The sequence below is a fragment of the Chlamydotis macqueenii genome, chromosome 6 (assembly GCF_036417535.1).
Source record: "Chlamydotis macqueenii isolate bChlMac1 chromosome 6, bChlMac1.mat, whole genome shotgun sequence".
Lineage (NCBI taxonomy): Eukaryota > Metazoa > Chordata > Aves > Otidiformes > Otididae > Chlamydotis > Chlamydotis macqueenii.
Genome location: NC_141561.1, coordinates 18,046,126 through 18,062,246, shown reverse-complemented (window position 1 = coordinate 18,062,246; position 16,121 = coordinate 18,046,126). Strand labels below are relative to the sequence as shown.

Sequence of the window (16,121 nt, the reverse complement as noted above, 5' to 3'; positions counted from 1 at the left end):
CTCCCAGTGTGTGGGTCAAGCAAGAGGACCACAACAAGTCACACCTCACCACTGAGACATTGTCTGTGGTTTTAGAATGGTCCAACCACAACATTTGATACACAAATTATATTGGACATGTTTGATAAAGTATTGTTTGATGATGTGCATTACTTTAATCTGGGAGGCAGATGCAAAGGGAAGCATGTTCCTGGATACTGGTCTATAAAACTATGACTGGGGAAATTGAAGATGAGATGTTTGTTCACTGCCATTTTCCCATACAAGCATGGTGAGATAGCAGGCTCCAAAGAAGCCAAAAGACACCCTTACACAATATCTGCTTAGGGCATACAATTTATTTCCAAATATATTCTGGATGATAAAGATTTGAATGGATTCACAATGTCTACAGACAAATCCATAGAAGGAGGACATCCCCTCTGATCCAGGAGGTTTGTGAAATGTGTCAGCTTTTCCACTGACAGCCTGCATTGCCCGCTGTTGGGAATGAATTGCTGGGCCATGCAGATGTCTGGACCAAGTTTCTAACAAAGCAGAGCACAAATTATCTTCTTCTGCACATTGGGAAGCAGAGTGGTACTAGCTGGTGCATGTACAACCTGCATGCATCATAGCATTGGGTCAGTAATTGTGTATCAAAATGATCCCTTGGCTGAAGAGGCACGCTCAAGTGGTGTGCAGCTACCTCTGCTTGCAGCTGAAGCAATGGCAAGATGAGTTAAAACACTGCATGACTCCCATTTCTTCTGTTTTTGTTCTGTTGGTTTTTTCTTTTTTAGGAAATAAATCCACTGTACAGAGGCTCAACAACCACTTTTAAAAACGTAACTTACAAGAACCAAGAAAAGCAAAAAGGGACCACGGCTGCAGATTTCTATTAGCATCTCCGACACTATAAACTTAGTTTTACTGGCAGGAAATCCAAAACAACTTGTTTCTCCTCGGCTGATTATGTGGTATTTGTTTGCACGTTGCAGTGGTTAGAGAAAATATATCTTGTGTTGGGATAACTGTAGATGATGTATCAGTGGTACAGGTTAGTAGAAATATTTTAAAAACCCAAACCTTTAGTATTAAAGCCCCCTATCTGAAAAAAAAAGAAGACATCACAAATATTTTTCATTTTCTCATTAATATTGTGGATTAAAAATTATCATATATAAGCCTATTTTTTTTTTAAATTAGGCATATACAATGCCAAAGCTGTATACTACTACGTTCATACACACAATCCCATATATTTGTGTTTAGGAATGTATTTGTACCAGTCTATTTGGTGGGTTGGTTTAAATTTAAAAACCTATTTTTTTCATGAATGCTGCTTAAACTACTGAGGTTAGTGGTTCCTTATATCACCTATGTGAATAATTTTTCATCAGAAACAAGTAATGTTATTGCCTATCTTCTGTGTATCCAAGGTACACAGAAACATCTCTTCTCTAATTCTTCTTTCTTGTTCTGTTTGCTCTTTCCTTGTTGCTGTTTGTTATTCTTTAAGAACCCAGTTCTTAAAGCTAAATCTAGCCTTTATTCACTTGCAGAGTTGTTTTCTGTCCAGGCATAGACTGCTTCCCCCTCCCAGTTTCCTTTAAATTTTTGTGGAGAGGATCCAGAGCAAAAGAAAAATATGTGTAAATTACAGACCCTGGTACAGAAACTTTATACCAGAGGATCAGAGGACCACCAGAACTCCATTTCACCATTTATATCCTGTTTAGGCACTCAAAATAAACCTTGTGTGCTGGACCATCACATGAACTGTTGCAGGAGCCCTTTACATGCAGGAAAAGTTCACAAACAAGGACTCAGTATCACACACAAAGACAGTACTCTTTTGTTGATATGCCCAAAATTGTGAGTTCTTTCAATGCCCAGCAGCCAAGCCATTTATTCATGGGTGAAATAATGTATTCAGCTCTTTGGGGCTGGGTTTGGATTTTTTTTTTTTTTCCCCTAAACTGTGCAACAAACAGATCTATGGATTTCACTTCCTATTGATTTCCATTATGTTAATGAGGATGTTTCAATCTCAGTTTTAGCTAGTTACTAATGGCTTGGCATAAATTCTTAAATTGTAATGCTGTTGTCATGCATAGGACTAGGGAAAAAAAAAGCCCCAACAAAATCAGCTAACATGCTGGCTTAAAAAAATACAACATTGGCTATTTTAAGCTAACAATAATGTACTCTACTTTTTAATATCATTTTTCCTCTGCATTTTTTAGTACTCTGGAACAGATGGTCAAAATGTACATATGACTGTACTTACAAAAGAGGACTTAGAAGTCAAAGGTACATCAACACAGCCACAGACAAACAATTACGTCCATTCCCTATGGTAAATCACCTATTTGATCTAAAAACCTCTATGCTCATTTTGTAATAAATAGTTACAAAGTCTGTGCAACTTCAGTCTCTACATCCTCTACAGTTCCTGGACGCAAGACTGATATATTAGCTAGCTCTGACCCATGCCTGTTTTAGGGCCTGATCCAAAGCCTACCGGAGTCAATGGCTACAGATGAGGATCTAGTTTCAGTGAAACTATTAGTTGTGGTTTACAAATATTGTTTTGTTTAAACAAACTGGTTAATACTATCTATTAGTGGATTAGAACCTGTAGTATGTATTTTTGTGCAAAGAGAAATAAACAGTATCAGATGCCTTTGGAAAGAAGGTGATGCTATAACCACGTATTAAATACAAAATGATTGCAGTGGGAAGGAAATTATGGCTGTCATTAAACTAGAACAGATTAATTACAGGTTCACACCTGTACTCTTCAGTATTCCTGCATATCTCATAGTGGAAACTGTGCACAGACAAAAGCTTGCATCTGCGGCCCTTCCAACCACTAGACTCCCACTCCTTGTCAGTGCAAGTTACATGTGGGACCAAATCCTATTTCCCTGGCACATGGATAAACTCATGGGCGGCAAAGCTGACCCCTGGATTCTGTCTCAGACTCCACTTGGGTCAGGATTGCCTAAGGGACTAGGGAAATCTGGATTTAGCCCATGTAAATTATCTGTTACTCTTTTCTTTTTTTCATGTAGAAGTCATCAAATTACAAACTTTCTCTGAAAGAAAGGAAAAGAAAGATATTTATTACTTTTAAAATAATAAAAATTATATTGTTTATTAATTAAATACCTTTTAAGTTTTATTTCTGAGGGGACTGATTCTGCTGCTCAATATTAGGGTTGAACCCCCTTCTTCTGTAGGTCACCCATTTCAATATTGAAACACATTTCAGTGTTCAAACATTGTTAACAAAGTGGTGTTTGTATTTCATATTAAACACTTGGTGGTCTACATTCCCTGTTTCTGCAGGAGATTTCATTTCACAAAGCTACTTGCTCTGTTCCCATCACTTGCATCTTCTGATCATCAATAAAGATCCAATTTGGTATGCAGACAATATTTACAGTCCAATTACTCCTCCTAGCAATCTCTCTCCAATTATCAAAGATGTACAGAAATCAGGCAGTATATTTTGCAATTTCTCTGCCGTGACTGACTGTACTATAAATGTTCTGTGCACCTTCAAAGCCATCAGGATGGAAATCACTCAAATAATTAAGAATTCATCAGAAGAGAGAAAATAGAAGGGCTTGGTGAGGAAGGTCTCTACTATTGAGGAATATCAAAGAATGCTGCTCGTTGATACGAGCCATCCTTTTAACAGCATTAATTTAGATAATAAATTTTGACTAAACCCCCAGATTTCAAGAACTTTCAAGATCTTACTTGGCATTCACACTAGAAACAAGAGTGGTATTATTTTTTTGTTAAACTATATTATTTTTATCTTGTAGCATTTGTACAAAAGTTAATCTTTTTCTTTTTTTTTTTTTCCTCTGTCAAATTATGCGTGGGTTTGTGTGTATGAAAAAGTCTTTCTGCTGTTTTCATTAATATTGTTTTGACCTGAGGCTGGACCTTCACAGTGGCCAAAACATTTTTTTAACAGTAATACTTCTATTCACTGAAGAGTTAAACTGAATAAAATAATAATCATTAGCAATTTTATGGTATTTGTGTATCTTTTACACTCTGTAGAGTGGTAATTTCAGTAATATAAGTTAAATAGATAATTTTTCATTTGATTTATAAAAGTTGCATGTTAACCTGTATTGTATATGTCCAGATTGCATTCAGCTTCATTTTGTAATGTAACGAGTTGGTAATGAGTCTGGGATACAGGACTCGGATGCCAAGTGCAATACTCTCCAAGTCTTGTCTGCCTTTATACAGAAGTTTGAGTGTGTTTTGGAGTGGGCATAAGGGGCATTGCCCCACAAAACTTCACACACACAGTCTAAAACTAAAAAAAAAAAAAGACCGTTTTTGTGTTAGTCTATTTGAAAGAAACAGGTAAATGCCTTCGCTTGTTTCTGTAAAAAGGGAGTTATTTAACCTTCAATAAAGATTGCAAAATTGAATGGGTTTTTAAAGGTACTTTTATTGTCCTTTCTTCGTTTTCCATTTTGGCATGTGTCTTTATCATTGTTTTCACACAATTTGATAAATCTTAACAAATACCTCATGCTTTAGCATACTCTAGACCTTATTTTATAACTCCTCGCTTTCTAAAGATAGTATATGAGATGCAACATCTGGATTTTCTTCTATTTGTGAACCTTTTCGTTTTCAAGGAAATGAGTTAATGGATGAATGCTGTAAGCAACCTATTTCTGGAACTCTGATTGATTACATATGGCATTCTTTTAAACAGTGATCCCTAAATTGCACAACTTGCTTAAAGCTAAAGATCCATCCATTCTGTAACAGCAGAAATATCTTTTTGGAACTACATGGCAAAGTGCGTATTTTCTCTTTAATATCTCTAATCCTTTCTTTTCCTCTAATGAGAAGTCATCTATTTTGGTGTCTACTAATTTCCTGTTCTGAGGAAGAGAACATTCCTCTACAGCCTTGACAGAACTGTATTTAAAGTCTATTGCATTTGTCCAGGCACACAATAAGATCAGGTTCTTTTGCATGTCACAGCAGATTGTGAAAACTGAAACTGATACAATTGCATAATGTATACTCATGGCGTGTAATTTAGAATGCATTTTGCCCCCAGAAGCCTATACATTTTTTCTGGTTTTGTTTGTTTTTAGGAATGGTTCGTGCTTAGAAACATTTCTTCTGTGTTTTTGCTGACATATGTATCAGCTAATATCGACAGAAAGCAACAAAAGCACAATAATTGACAGGTAGTGTAGATAAATACAAATGCTTTGGTATTTCAAAGGTCTTGGTAGATGAGAGATTTGTTTCTTGAAGCTGGCTTGGTCTCTCTCTTCTACCAGTCACACAAAAGCAGAGAGAATCAAAAACCAATTTTCGTTGCAACCTCTCACTTCCTCATGCTATTTACACTACAGTTTAGATTTATTTTTAATCAAATCAGACCATTTAAAACAGTTTCAAGACATTTCTCTATTCAGCTAGATGACATTCTCAAGGCATGATGCATTTTTTCAAAAAGCCATTTTTCCACAGGCTAACTTCTTTCAACAGTGGGCTTTTTCATTACTGTTTCCACATTTAGAATACGCAGGAGTGTAAATAAAGACAACGTCTTTATGTATGAAGAAACAGGAAATTTCTATTTAGTGTTCAGCAGTTGGATGTTACCTGTGTTTGGAAAAGCGTGTGCTTGGGGCTTCAAATTTAGTAACTCTAATTCAAAGGCAAATTGTATCTCCTGTTGATCTTCTTAGGTGAGAGGTTAAAACTTAGTTCCTATAAAACTCTCAATTGACTTAAAAATCAGACCTGTAATTATGGTATAATTACCATGTAACAAACTCTCAGTAGTTCCTGTTTTAGGTTATGGTAGATTTGAAAAAGGACAGATTAAAAAAAAAAAAAAAAGAAAACACCCCCCCTACTCCAAATCAAACAGGAAAAACAAAACAAACAACAACAAAAAAACCCCAGCAACAAAAAATCCCAAATAGTTTTAAAGGTGGTGGAGAAATTAAGCCTGAAAATATACCAAAGCAGGAAAAGAACAGTTTAGGCTAACAGTCCTAGAAATCCTTAAAATCAATGAATTATTACAAAAACTTTCGACACACTTCTCCCCCACCAATGTCTGCAGGGAGAGAAAGTCCTCTGTGGTAATGTGTCATGAGCTAACACACAAGGTGACAATCAAATGAATCATGGTCAAGCAAGAGAATTTGACTTTTCACTGATACAGTGCTCTGTACCTCTCGTATTCATCCTGGAGTACCTGCAGCTACTGCTTCACAAGCCGTCTGGGACAGCAGCTGTGAGTAACCAGTTTGACATCTCCCTCCCATAGACCACAGGTTTTGGATTCCCGTTCTGATGCTCTCTGAATCTGGCAGCTACAGAGCTTTATCTGAGAGAGCGGCTTCTCACTGAACACAGTATTTGCTGCGGGTGATGAGTCAGCATCCCAAAAGAGCTTGTGGAAAGACTGTCTCTTAGGGTTTGTCCACTAGCGGCACTCAGGAAATCCATTCCAAAATACATCAAGGAATTTACTGTGGGCTGGATAATCCATGTGAAAACTGTGTAGACTTTGAATTGGACTGGTCTTAATCTAGTTAACCTCTATTCCAAAGTAAGAACTAGAGTGTCTGAACATGTTTAATTCAGTTTATTTCATTTGCTGTCACGGATTTAATTAATTTAGATTAAATTTTGAGTTCTTCCATGTTGAGATCCTAAGGAGATAAAAGAGCAGAAAGATGAACAGCTGGGAATTTTCCTGCCTTTCTCCATATCAAAGCCCAAGATACCTGGCCTGACTGGTTTAATAGCATCGGTGGCAAGTTCCCACTGGTTAGAAAGTTGTTAGAGCCTTTCAGTGACTCATAGTCAGAGCGTTTACTCTATTGCAAGGAAAGCATTTAAGTTTTTTGACTGCACACTTGCATCTGATGAGGCTGACAAACAGCCTCACGACAGTAAACAGAATTTCCCTGCAGAGAAATTGTGCTATTCTCACAAACGTATCTCCCAGCAAATGTTATTCTCCTCCTACCTGAAATGAGCAGTGACTTGAGATAATTTGGTTTTAGCAATCTAATTTAATTTCTTATGCTTGTTAACAAATTTTCTGTTTGGGCATGGAAGGATGCAAAGGAAAAATATTTTTGCTTTTTCTATTGTCCTACCAGCATAAAATTCAGACAAGGGAGCAGAAATTTTAACAAGTGGTTCCTTGGGTGCCTACCTGTATATGTGTGTGTGGATATATTATAAAATATAATTATGTAAGTAATGAAGATGGATTCTATCACTGTGTGAAGCCAATGGGAGCTCTGGCTTCCAGACTTTCTTAAATCCTGGTTCTTAAATCCTCAGATATGAGAGTGAGTATATATTAATATATCTGATTTACCACAAAACAAAACATTGAAAATAACAACAAAAAATTTCTATGCATTTTTATTAAATATAAAGTAAGGAATCCAATGCAAAAATTATTCCACAGAAGAAATTGGTTAAAATAGGGAAAGTAAAATGGCTTTGTGTTTCTCTGTGTGCATATTCCCTAACGAGCACAGCAAAGGTTTCCATTAGCTGTAGGATTTCTGAGCCTAAATGTGTGTGCATGGCTAGAAAAAAAAAAAAAAAAAAAAATCAGCCCTTCTGAGAAGGAGTGTACAAGGTGCAAAGGCACATCTTCTCCCAACCTGTGAAGTCATGTCAGGACCAGGTACACATGATGGCCTAGAACTTGTGCAAGCGTATATCCCTATTCTGAGTGTTACACACAGGTAAGCTTTTTTCCTGACTAGATTGATAGTACATTGTTAGAGGTTGCCTGTCCTTCCTAAGTTGTTGTTCTTTGTCTTTTAGTAAATGACAAAGCTTAAGGCTACGCTGAACCCTCACTTCTGCCTGCTCTAGTTTGTCCCAAAGCCAAGCCCAGCTCACAGACATGATCCTGGCTTCAGACCCTGTTAACTCAGCACAGGATGCACAGAAAGGCAATGGGACCCAGCAAGAAGTGTTTTGGTGGTGGTCGCTGCAGACCAGTGACTGCAGGCTTGGACACTGCTGTGCTGCCTTGCAGCTCTGCTGCCAAGCTGCCAGTGTGGGCTGGTGGGGCAGCGTGGGCACGCAAAGCTGGAGGGAATGCGCTGACTGAGGGACTTGCGCTGGAAAGCATCACTTCTCCTGGAGCTGATAAAAAGTGTCTGTGACGCTTCACTGTCAGAATCAATGCCCACTCCTATTTTTTATAGTGGAACTTGCTTATTCCCTGTTACTCTGATTTATGAAGCTTCATTCTGATAAAATGAAGAAGGGTTGTGCTTAAGGAATGAGTTAGCACAGGGTAGAAGACACATCTGGCCAAAGAAATCAGGAATGGTTTCGCCTACAAACGTGTTTGCATATAGTTAAGAAACACAGAGAAAACAGTCTCCCAGGTGCATCTAAACAATGAAACAAAAGCTGTGAAAATTTTATGGAATTTATAGTTATTCTAAAATATCTGTTAAGCAATTAAATGATGGCTTCATTGGTTTGTTTAAAAAGTATAATATTTCTTGATCACACTCTGTGTAACTTCTGGTATTGAGTACAATGAGTCATAGGTTTGTTTAGTAAACAAATCTATAGTCTAATATTAATAGCTTTTCTTTTGTAGCAGATCTTTGCAAAAACTGTCTTATTCTACAATTGATTTCACTATAATAGTACTAACAAGGGAAGGCTGCCTTGACGGCAGCCACGTGTGTTTTAAGCATGCTGATCATAGGTTAGCCAAGTGCTTCGGTGTCTCAGTTACCTTAGAGGTGTAGGTGGTATACAGAGGCTTGAAGTTATTATAAACACATAAATGCTTAAAACTGAAGCAACAAATTAGCTTTCTTGCCAGAGTTTAAAATTTAAGTTAAACACTGAGGTCAGGTATGTGACAAATTCTTGAAATGCTTTAACCAGCAGATGAGCTGTATGTTACAGCTCTGAGCTCTGTAAACCTGCGCTAGTTAACAGGGATAGGAAGACTTTGGAAAAATCTCTAGGCATAGGCTGTGTAGGCCATTCAGATGTGGGGCTGCATAAAGACTGCAGACAACAATAGATTTCCACTGAATATTTAATCTTTGCATGTAATTCCGCTTTTTACAGTGCCAGTACGATTTAGTTTTGCTGTACTGATCCAAAGTCCTGACCTAATACTGGCTTTTCTCAGAAGTTCAGTAAAAGGCAACCAAGGGAAAATCCAAGACTGCTCCCTGCACAACATGGTAGCGTCCCTCCTGCCAAGGAGTGCAAGAAAGGATGTTCAGAGGGTAAGAGACAGCCACAGCCACTTCCCTGCCTTCTTGGCATTCCCTGCAGAGATGCTGACATGTTTGGCATGCTCCAAAGAACTCTTTTCAACCTCTATTTTACCCGTGTCCTTCTGGCCCCACTGCTGAGGGGCATTTGAAACTGCAGTGTGTATAATTTATAAGCATAAGTGTATTTTTGCTTTAGCTGCAGGTAGATAAAATTATATTAAATGCTTGGTATTGGTGTGTACATATTAATGAAATGAGGATTTGCTTAAAAGCCTTGAATACGGGAAAAATATAGGTAAGGTGGGCGGATTTTGTTCATAGTACTGTTTTGGGTAAGCATGGAAAGGGAATCCTTGTGAGAAAAGGGCAAGAATGGGAAAAAAACAACTGTGTTACATGGAAGGATGAAAGACGCAGCAAGTATGGTCATGCCCAGGATCTCAAAGGGAAAGCATGAGGCAAAGACAGGGTTTGAGAAGCTAACAGGGACAGGCCAGAGGTAGCTCTGGCCCCAGAAGCCAGTTTCGGTTTATTGCAATATTGCAGTACTGAATTTTTTCCCTTAATGCTACGTCGGATTGATTACATCAATGTCTGTCTGCTATTGAATTTGGTACTACAATCAACAGCCAGTCTGACATGCTAGGTTTATAGTAACAGTAAAATTTCTACTGAATATTAATATAGCAAACTATTCTAGATTTGTGTCAAATGAGCATTTACTGGGAGAGGAGGGACGGAGGGCTCGGAAAGGTGAGGATTCACCAGGAGGTGGCTCGTGTGGCACAGTAACAGCCACATAGGTAGTTACTCTCTCTGCTTCATGCCCACCAAGAATAGCAGCTATCTGGCAGAGCTTTAGAAGCGTAAGGCTCTATTAATGTTTTTGGCATCACCCTTGTAAGGGAGTTTTTCACTTTGGAAAATAGAAGTTTCTAGCCTAAAGCTATGAACAGCTAATAAATAAAACTTATAGTCACATTTAGAAAAAAAAACAAAAACACATTCTTACTAGTGAGCATTAAACAGGCAGTTTGCAACTAGGGATTCCAGTTAACCTGAAACTGGCCAGTATAAGCTGTCCTGTAGGGCCGTCTTATCGGACATGGGCTGATGGGGACCGAAACTGCAGAGCCTGGCAGACGCAGCGACTGCCCTGAAGCACGGGTGGATGAGGAGAGTAACAGAAACAGACAGGCAGAGCTGCCAAAAGGAAAAAGGGTGTTGCTGGGCATGGCTGGGACGTGTCGGAGGAGGTAGGGTAGGTGGAAGCTGTGCCTGTAGTGCCTGTAGCCAAGTGCAACTGCAGTGGCGGAGCTGATAAATGAGACTACTTCTGTCTCTAGGGTAAACAGGAAAACTTTTAAGTGAAAGGGAAGAAGAATACAAACTTGGGAGTTGACCCAAGATGCCTGGGAACCGTCATTTTTCAGAGTTAAACAGGATCTAGGATGGTGCCTCTGAAAAAGAAGGAATTGCTGGGCATGGCTAATGCAAGTAGTTTTGGTCCCGCTTTCTCTTCCTAGCTATTACTTTGTTTGCTATTCCCATTCTGGCTGGTAGAGAAAAAAAGAGAAAAAATAGAGCCCTGCCCTCAGACTTCAGATTATGAACAGAAATTACTGCATGAAAAAATGCTGAGCACATGATCCAGTGGATCCGTGTGTGTGTGCCTTGTAAAAGCACTGGGTTTGTGACAAAATGGAATTAGTGTGAATTTGATGCGGGCCTGCATTTGTGGATGAGGACCACAAACGTGCACCAGACTCATATCTGTGTATAGGTCTCATACAGAAGGCTGAGTTAATGTCTAAGCAAAGACAGGGGAAGGTACTGAACACCTGTGTAGAGTTCCTAAATATCAAAGGCAGATCAGCTCAGACAACTTCTTTTCTATACACATATGGGTCCAAGTATACACAAAAAGAAAGAGAATAGATCATTGGCAGAAAAATTAAGAGAAAAATATTTACAAAAAGTGGTTTCCAGAGAGAAAAATAAATAAAGGAGCCAAATCACTACAGCAAACATCTTGAAGGAAGACAGGTAAAAAGCTTCATATAAACAAACAAATGAGCAAACAAACAAAATTAGAAAGTTATACAATTTAATGTGCAAGATAAAATAACTATGTTATCAAGTTTACTTCAGAAAATGTTGCCAACCATGTTGATTTTACAAGACACTATGCCAGCAAAGATGTCTTATTATTGTAATTAAGTAGGTATAGCTTAGCTATAAATACCCAGGCCAGTATAAGTGCAGCTGCACTAGAAAGGATTTACCCATTTAGTAAGAACAGAATAGATTCAAGACAGTAAAAGACTGTTTAGTCAGAGGAAGAGCTGAATATCAAAGGAAAAAAAAAGCAAGAAAAAATACTTATTAGAATTAATAAGTTGCTAATTCGCATTTAGTAAAATATTTACAAAAACATTCTTGATATGTTCATTATTAGGAATCTGTAATCAGAGTGTGTTTACTTTGATCTTAGTGAAATGAGGAGAAAAAGCCACCTGAGGTGGGGCTCCTTCCCACAGCCCAGAGCAGCCTCATTTTTGTTCACTGGTACCTTTATTTTTACGTGTAGTACCACAAACACAGCATGACCTCTCAGTGTTACCCAGAAGCAGGTCCTGGAGCAAAAGAGCCCTTTTTCTGGAGCTCAGTACTCAAAGCAGTGGCCAAATACTTGTAAAGAGATCTAGACAGTGCTGAGTGTCCAGATTTTAATAAAAGGCTCATTAACAAGCTTCTCTATGGGAATCCAAAATTCTCTGAAAGCTGCAGCTTTCCTGAGAGGTGCATTACAGTTCCTTGAGTGTTACAACCCTTTCGTCTTGCAAAATCAGGTCGCTTCTAGAACAGCTTGCTCAGCAATGTTTCCTGCTGTTTGTCCTCTGCCAGAAATTTTTATCATCTGTTAAACTGGGAGTTATCCGCTTCTTTCTAAGTGTTTGGCTTGACTTGCTTCTCAGTTCTTTCTTCTATCAAACTACCAGTGAGAAGCTCCCCGCAAGCCCAGAGGTTTCTGTTTCCATCCTCGTGTCATGATTGAGGTGGACACGGGGGAACAGAGGCTCAGTCCGGTCATGCTCCAACACTGTACATTTATTTTTATACATTTATGTATACATTTATATATATTTATACACTTATTTGTCTGCTATGCATAAAGAACAATGCAGAAACGTGCTTATGCCGATTAAAAACGAACTGTCCTGCTGATTCTGGTAAAGCTACTCTATCTTTAACACAGAGGTTCTGCTTTCGAGTTTCCGTCTGCTATTCATAGCTTCCGTAAGACCGACACTCACGCCAAGTGAGGCAGCTCCTGCGAATGCTCGACAGAGATAAACAAAATGGAAGAAGGCAATTAATGCCGAAATGTAAAATGACTTCGAGCTGACCTAGCCAGAAAAAAAAAAACCAAATCTCCGAGTTGGGGTTGTAAAAGTGAGGACAGAGCAACAAACTAGTGAACACGGACTGTGCTGTCAGCGGTCTCCCACCTCCAGTGCCTCTGTGTAATTTTCTGGTTCTTTTTAGAAGTACCTGGAGTGTAGGCATGAGAAAGTAAGTGTTTTCAGACGGAAAATAAGATGAAAACAGAGCTTTTTGTCCACTGGAATCCACCGCCCTGACCCGGGCAGGCAGCCCGAGCGCCGCTCCCAAGCCCGGCCGAGCTCTCTCGGCCCTTCCCGGGGTTCGGGCGGGGGCGAAGGCTCTGCGTGCGGCTCCAGCGCCACCGCGCCGACCGCCCCCCAACCCGCGCCCCTCCCGCCTCCGGCCGCCGCACGGAGAGAACCCGCAGCCCTCCCCCGGGCCGTCCCCTCCCTCCTCCCCGCGGCGGGGCGCCGCCGGGGTGGGATCGCTCCTCCGCCCTCCCCGAGGCAGGGCTCGGCGGGACCGATCCCCCGGCGCGGAGCGGAGCGGGAGGCGGTGGGCGCAGTGCCGTGCCAAGCCAAGCCGCGGCAATGCTGGGCGTGCGGCTGCAGCTCCTGGCGTGCTGTCTGCTGCTCTGCGGCCGCGGCCCGGCGCGGGGGACGGCCGTCCTCAGCCGGGACCAGGTGTCCTCCCTTCGGAGTGAGTGACGCCTCCGTGGGGCGGCCCGGGGCGCGGGGGGAAGGTGGGAGGCCGGCTCCGCAGCGGATCGAGGGGCGCCGTTGGTCGGGCGGCGGCGGTGGCGGCGGTACCGAGCTCTTCGGCCGCTCCCCAGCCCCGTCCCGGCGCGCGGGCCTGGCAGCGGCGGGGAACCCCGCGGGTCTCCCGCTCCGGGGTCTGCCCCGCGGCCCCCAATGCTGCGGCCGGCCGGGACGTGTCAGGCGGGGGCACGTTCCCCGCTGGGGACAGTCAGGCCGACCCCGGCCGGGAGGGTTTGGGCAGGGTGAACGTCTCGCCCCGCACAGGGGTGAGGGGTTTGGAAGGCGTGCAGGCGCAGCACCCCTGCGACCCTGTCCCGCCGCCTGTGCCTGGCTCCCTTTTCGTCCTCCTCGTTTATTATTCCACTGCCAATTGCTTCGGTTGTAGCTGGAGGGAATATAGATTATTTTTTTTTTTCCTCATTCCCAATAAATTCCAGTTATTTTCTCTATTACTGCATAAGCAATTCTCACTGCTTTTGCTGGGGGGGGGGGGGGGAAGTGGGAGGTGAGGAGGAAGGAAATGAAGATAGCTTGTTCTCCTGGTTTTGCCACAGCCGTTTATTCACTATTAGCAGTGTTGAACCTAAGTAAACAGGAACTTGGTGGTACTGGTCAGCTAGTGGCTTTTCATCTGTGGCTTCCCATCAGCTTGAGGCATCACTTCTGGAACTTTGTTTCTTGTCACCTTGTCCCAGAATGGAGGGGCCTGGACGTTAAGGAGAAGTGGGATGTTTCCAAAGGCCTCTCTCCACCCTGTCAGTTCCTAAAGCAGAGGATATCTCCTTTTCTCCTTGGGTCCTCTGGGGCTTGCAAGGTTAGAGAGCCCCTCACAGCTCTTCATCTGCAGGATTTTGGGCACAGGAGCCCTCCCTGGCCTCAGGAGCTGTAAAATGGATAGTGTAACTTGGGAAGCTGGAAGGAGGGGAGCCCTAGAAGCCTTCCCAAGGCTTAGTGCTGCTCCAGTTACCCCTCTTGAAGAGAAAGCTGAGCAGGAGCCCGTGGAGCTGTTGCTGTGCCTGCCAGCTCTTGTCTCTGCCATGCGCTGGCAGTTACCTGGCAGTCCTTAGGCCAGCACAGCTCTCTTGCCAGCTGCATTTTTTTATAGTTGGGGAGCAGAAACCACATTTGGAAGGGGGCTGTGTGGCTCAAGAGTTATGGTCTAGCTGTTCTTGGCGTAAGATGCTGCAGAAAGAAAAAGGAAAGCGCTCTTACTCACAGAGATCCTCCAGCTGGATTTTTTGTGTAGACTGTGTAAGACCCTTATCTTTTCTCAGCAGTCACTGCAACTCTTAAGAGCCTTACAGATAAAGGCATTCAAAGGTTGAGGATCCTTCATCTTTGGGTTGTGGTGTTGCTTCCCCTAGGAAGTTGTTACATGGCAGCTGCTGTGGGCTGTTGAGGTGGAGATAGATTGGGAGTTTGCATAAGAACTTTACTTAAGTGTGAATCCCAGTATCATGGTGAATTAACCTCATTAATCAGTGTTTACTGGTGCTAACAATATCCCAGCTTCCAATGAGAATTAACATCTGCTAGCAAATTAACTGTGTATTTTCTTGGTCAACCAAGATAAAACTGCTGTGGGAAAGATGTACCCTAGCATGAGAGGCAAAACCCCTTTCTGGCCATGTAGATAGAGTCGCCTGTGTTACCCACAGGGGACTGGGGTGGATAAGAAGGATGAAACCAGCACAAACTGTACAACTTCACAGAAAACTAAGAAGCAAAGGGCCGATCAGAGTATCTGTCATGGAGCATTGTCTGATGGTTTTTCAGTGAGCTCAGGCACCTGAGAGCTGTAGAAATATGATGGGTTAAAGGAACCTTGCTCTGCCCCAAATGGTTAAGGGCTTAACGTAGAACAGCTGCTAGGTGCTTGGGAGATGCAGTTACATATAACAGCCCGATGCTCACCTGCTGCCTGTCAGAAAGGCTGGTCCCTGCTCCTGCACCATCACAAGCTACCAACACCTACAGCCATGTGGAAAGCAGCCCCTGTTGCCAGTCTGCAGTGTGACTCTGTCCTCTCTGTAAGTCAAGCTGCTTGATGTGCTATGTGCAGGATCTGTAACCAAAAACCTCTCTTGTCCTGCTGGTGTGCATGACCTCCTCTCTGTCTGTTACACAGCACTGTCCCACTGCTGCTTGAAAAATCTTTCTTTTCTAGAGCTACACCTAAACTGCCCAGACGCGGCGTTTGGGTGGACCTTTACATCTCATACTTCAGATGTGGGCTATGACAGTTTTAGAGGGTTTTTTTATTACAGTTACCTCTTACTAGTGAATTGCAGCAGCTAGAAAGCACACATGGCAAAAATAATCACTGTAAAATTTCAAGGTAAAATGGAAGTTCTGCTCAGGTTTTCAACACATAATCTCCTGAGGCATAAAATAAATATCTTGCCTATAATGTGAGAGGAGCTCCATGGGTTAATTACCATTGTATTTCAGAGTGACTGAAATAGCTGAGCTGTTATAGGTTATGTTTTGCTGATTTCCAGTTCCTCAGCTGCCCTCATTTTTTTCAGTCTATATGCTCCGTTAAACATTTGCTCCCAAGACGTTAAGCAGCTGACTTTTTTTCACATACTTAGAATGTGATGTCACATAGTTCAGTGAATTTCTACATGATTCCAAGAAAGCTGGGATGTCAGGCTAACCTCACAACATCTGCTGTGGTCCA

The 16,121-nt window shown here is 41.7% G+C and overlaps 2 protein-coding genes across 3 annotated transcripts in view; both read left to right on the top strand.

Annotated features, from left to right (window-relative positions):
• The window catches only part of ITGB6 (integrin subunit beta 6), a 32,198-nt gene extending 31,122 nt beyond the window's left edge, over nucleotides 1-1,076 (top strand). The window contains exon 16 of the mRNA XM_086750557.1: nucleotides 783-1,076. Within this exon, the coding sequence (XP_086606683.1) occupies nucleotides 783-884 (102 nt within the window). The 3' untranslated portion in view covers nucleotides 885-1,076. The remainder of the gene's footprint in view (nucleotides 1-782) is intronic.
• Nucleotides 1,077-13,208: 12,132 nt separating this feature from the next.
• PLA2R1 (phospholipase A2 receptor 1) overlaps nucleotides 13,209-16,121 on the top strand; it is a 41,225-nt gene continuing 38,312 nt past the window's right edge. For both annotated transcript variants that reach the window (XM_086751151.1, XM_086751152.1), the window contains exon 1: nucleotides 13,209-13,379. In XM_086751151.1, the coding sequence (XP_086607277.1) occupies nucleotides 13,271-13,379 (109 nt within the window). In that variant the 5' untranslated portion in view covers nucleotides 13,209-13,270. The remainder of the gene's footprint in view (nucleotides 13,380-16,121) is intronic.